Genomic DNA, 4,176 nt, shown 5'->3' with positions numbered 1-4,176 from the left:
GTGCTTTGGTTTTTCATTTTTCTATTTTTTTGAATTTTATACCCATATATTTGAATCTTTGTGAAATCCTAGTTTTGACCAGGATTTAAACAAGTTTAGAACATGAAAATGAAAAGGTAAGCCTGAATCATCCTTCTTAGTCACACTCTAAAATGAAGCTTTTGGGAGGTTCTTGGAATTCCAATGTTTGAAACCCAAAACCACTTCTCTTCATGATTAACTTCATAAGACAGAGTTTAGGGTTAGGGGTAGATATATACATGATTTTTCTGGTTTGAATATGTCTAGACCTTGTTTATCAACTTGAATGCTTACTATGTGACATAAGTAGACTATGTGCTTTGGTTTTCATTTTTCTATTTTTTATATTTTATACACATATATTTGAATCTTTGTGAAATCCTGGGTTTGACCAGGATTTAAACAAGTTTAGTACATGAAAATGAAAAAGGTAAGCCTGGATCCTTCTTAGTCACACTCTAAAATGAAGCTTTTGGGAGGTTCTTGAAATATCCATGTTTGAAACCCAAAACCACTTCTCATCATGATTGACTTCATAAGACAGAGTTTAGGGTTATGGGTAGATATATACATGATTTTCTGGTTTGAATATGTCTAGACCTTGTTTATCAACTTGAATGCTTACTATATGACACAAGAAGACTATATGCTTTTGTTTTTCATTTTTCTGATTTTTTTTGAATTTTATGCCCGTTTGAATCTTTTGGTCAAATCTTAGGTTTGACCAAGATTTAAACAAGTTTAAGACATGAAAATGAAAAGGGAAGCTTGCATCCTTCTTAGTCACTCTAAAATGAATTTTTAAGAGGTTTTTGAAATTTACATGTTGGAAACCCAAAACCACTTCTCTTCATGCTTGACTTCATAATACAGAGTTTAGGGGTTAAGGGGGAGATACATGATTTGTCTAGTTTGAATATGTCTAGACCTTGTTTATCAACTTTAATGCTTACTATATGACATAAGAAGACTATGTGCTTTCGTTTTTCATTTTTCTATTTTTTTTGTATTTTATACCCATATATTTGAATCTTTGTGAAATCCTAGGTTTGACTAGGATTTAACAAGTTTAGAACATGAAAGTGAAAAGGTAAGCCTGGATCCTTCTTAGTCACACTCTAAAATGAAGCTTTTGGGAGGTTCTTGAAATTTCCATGTTTGAAACCCAAAACCACTTCTCTTCATAAGACAGAGTTTAGGGTTAGGGGTAGATATATACATGATTTTTCTGGTTTGAATATGTCTAGAACTTGTTTATCAACTTGAATGCTTACTATATGACATAAGAAGACTATATGCTTTTGTTTTTCATTTTTCTGATTTTTTTTAATTTTATGCCCGTTTGAATCTTTTGGTCAAATCTTAGGTTTGACCAAGATTTAAACAAGTTTAAGACAAGAAAATGAAAAGGGAAGCCTGCATCATATCCTTCTTAGTCACTCTAAAATGAATTTTTAAGAGGTCTTTGAAATTTCCATGTTTGAAACCCAAAACCACTTCTCTTCATGCTTGACTTCATAAGACAGAGTTTAGGGTTAGGGGGTAGATACATGATTTGTATGGTTTGAATATGTCTAGACCTTGTTTATCAACTTGAATGCTTACTATATGACATAAGAAGACTATGTACTTTGGTTTTTCATTTTTATGATTTTTTTAATTTTCTGCCCATTTGAATCTTGGTCAAATCCTAGGTTTGACCAAGATTTAAACAAGTTTAAAACATGAAAATGAAAAGGTAAGCCTGGATCCTTCTTACTCACTCTAAAATGAAGCTTTTTGGGTTGTTCTTGAAATTTCCATGTTTGAAACCCAAAACGACTTCTCTGTACTACAGTTTGTACATACTCTCAGATAATCTGGGCCGTACTTTGCACCTATGTTTAATGGATCATATGTGCCCAGAAATGGCTCATATTAGAATAGTAGACTCATATTAGTGTTCTTGACATTCTGTAAAATTATCAGATTTTTCGAAGTTTGTTTTTTTGGACAAAATTTTACCAATTTCTAGACAGAACAGAAAATGTCAGCCTTTTTATGCAAATCTGCACATAAGTGGCTCAAATTAAAATAGTATACTCGTTTCAGTGTTTTTGATTTCCTATAAAAAAATTAGATTTTTCTGAGAAGTTCTAATTTTCGCCAGAATTTGAAAATTTTGGATTTCTTGTGTGCCCGAAACACCCAAAAGTCGCTCCAAATCTGAACACAGGATTATTTTGGTCAATACGAAAGTATAAACTGAAATACGACTATTTATTGAACCGTTTTCATGTTGTATTGTTGAAAATGGCATAGAAGGGGGTATTGAGAATTGAGAGTGGCATAAACACAACTTCAGTTTTTGGAATGGCATAAACACAACTTGTGAACTGAGGAGTGGCATAGAACCAATTAATCCTAGAACCAATTAACCCCACCAAAAATGGGTGATGCATGTCTCCTTCACCAAAACAGCAATACCTGTCTGAAACAAGTACATGAACACAAGTACACCACCATAATAATAATACTAGGTGACTCAACGACTAAACATTGACTCGACTCAGACACAACTACTACATTGACACAAGTACTAATATAATAAAGTAAGAGTACTAGTTTGTCTACATTTCCACAGGCCAATTTTATGAACAAAATTTCGAAAATTAACCTTCAGAAACTCGGAAGCCAGGTGACACAGCAGTCATCAAGGATTGCAGCTAGTGGTACACAGTGACCTGGTCAAGATCTACCTTGAGCCTGCTTGACGCTTCAGCTCGGAGTTGAGAGCCTTAACCTGTGACAGCTCGGCCTCTAGTTTGTCCGTCCTAACCGTGAGGTTCAGGATCAGTCCGGCGAGTTTGTCCATGGTCTCCGCCTGGCCGAGGCTCCGCCGCTGGATCTCATTACTCGCAGTGAACGATTTCATGGCGATATCGTCGAGAATGCGAATCCGGATCTTCTCAGTGGCGAGCTCAGAATAAAGTCTCATGCACTCATCGGCGAGGGCGCTTCTGTCCGCCGTCTCGACGCAGAAATCGCCCATAACCATTTCTAAAATGGGCCCGATCTCGTAGCGGGGCTTCTATCAGATGGGGATGGAGCACAAAATCAGAAGTGTACCCAGAGAAGTACCAATAAAGAGAAAAATGGAATCCCAATTTGCACGAATGTCTATACCTCGCTGCTTTGAGAACTTGGCTCCGTGGAAGATGTTTCCGCAGGCAGGAGGGCTGCGGGAAAACTAAGGCCGCCCGACCTGAATATACGATTGAGAGAAGGTAAGAAAAGGAGGGGATGATAAGTTGTGAAAGACATAGAAAGATGCGCAAGAACAGAGGATCGCCTGAAGGTGGCAGTCGCGGGCTGCGACGCCCTTGAAGACTCTTGCGCAGAAGGCACCTCGACAGCAGCACAGGGACGGCATTGCTGGGATTCCCTCAGCTTCGCCGCAGCCGCACGAGCCCTTCTGTGGCGAGACTTGCTCCCGGTCATGGTGGCGAAGTAGTATTCCAAGAGGTAAACAAAGTGGTGAACTGAGGAAGACGGCAAGAGCAAAGGTTAGTCCTTAAATTTGGCCTCCCCGTCTCCTCGGCACCTCGCGAGTAGTAATACTTATCTGGTCAAAGAGCAAACTTCGAGGCAGAGACTTGGTGGGCCATTCATCTCCAACTATACTTCCTCCGATCCGAATGATACCAAATTTTTGAATGACAAATCACCCAAAACAGTATTCCAAGAGTATATGTAATCTTTCATTTTGGAGTGACTAAGAAGGATGCATGCTTACCTTTTCATTTTCATGTTATAAACTTGTTTAAATATTGGTTAAACCTATGATTTGACCAAGATCAAATGGGCATAAAAATTCAGAAAAAAATCAAAAAAATGAAAATCAAAGCACATAGTATTATTATGTCATATAGTAAGCATTCAAGTTGATAAACAAGGTCTAAACAACAAACCAGACAAATCATGTATCTACCCCCAACCCTAAACTCTGTCTTATGAAGTCAAGCATGAAGAGAAGTGGTTTTGGGTTTCAAACATGGAAATTTCAAAAAACTCCCAAAAGCTTCTCATTTTAGAGTGACTAAGAAGGATTCATGCTCACCTTTTCATTTTCATGTTTTAAACTTGTTCAAATCTTGGTCAAACTTAGGATTTGAC

The 4,176-nt window shown here is 37.4% G+C and overlaps 1 protein-coding gene across 1 annotated transcript; it reads right to left on the bottom strand.

Moving 5' to 3' along the window:
* Positions 1-2,694: 2,694 nt before the first annotated feature.
* On the bottom strand, positions 2,695-3,264 carry LOC139831319 (uncharacterized). Its single transcript, XM_071820618.1, has 2 exons — positions 3,187-3,264; positions 2,695-3,091 (listed from the first exon to the last, which is right to left on the bottom strand). Exon 2 carries the CDS (start codon positions 3,056-3,058, stop codon positions 2,756-2,758), a length of 303 nt encoding a protein of 100 aa, XP_071676719.1. The 5' UTR covers positions 3,059-3,091; positions 3,187-3,264; the 3' UTR covers positions 2,695-2,755.
* Between the last annotated feature and the right edge of the window lie 912 nt (positions 3,265-4,176).

Source organism: Lolium perenne, chromosome 5 (assembly GCF_019359855.2).
Source record: "Lolium perenne isolate Kyuss_39 chromosome 5, Kyuss_2.0, whole genome shotgun sequence".
Lineage (NCBI taxonomy): Eukaryota > Viridiplantae > Streptophyta > Magnoliopsida > Poales > Poaceae > Lolium > Lolium perenne.
This window is presented reverse-complemented; position numbering and strand designations above follow the sequence as displayed.

Coding starts and splice junctions, on each gene's coding strand:
- LOC139831319 (XM_071820618.1), bottom strand. CDS start 3,058: ATGGTTATGGGCGATTTCTGCGTCGAGACGGCGGACAGAAGCGCCCTC.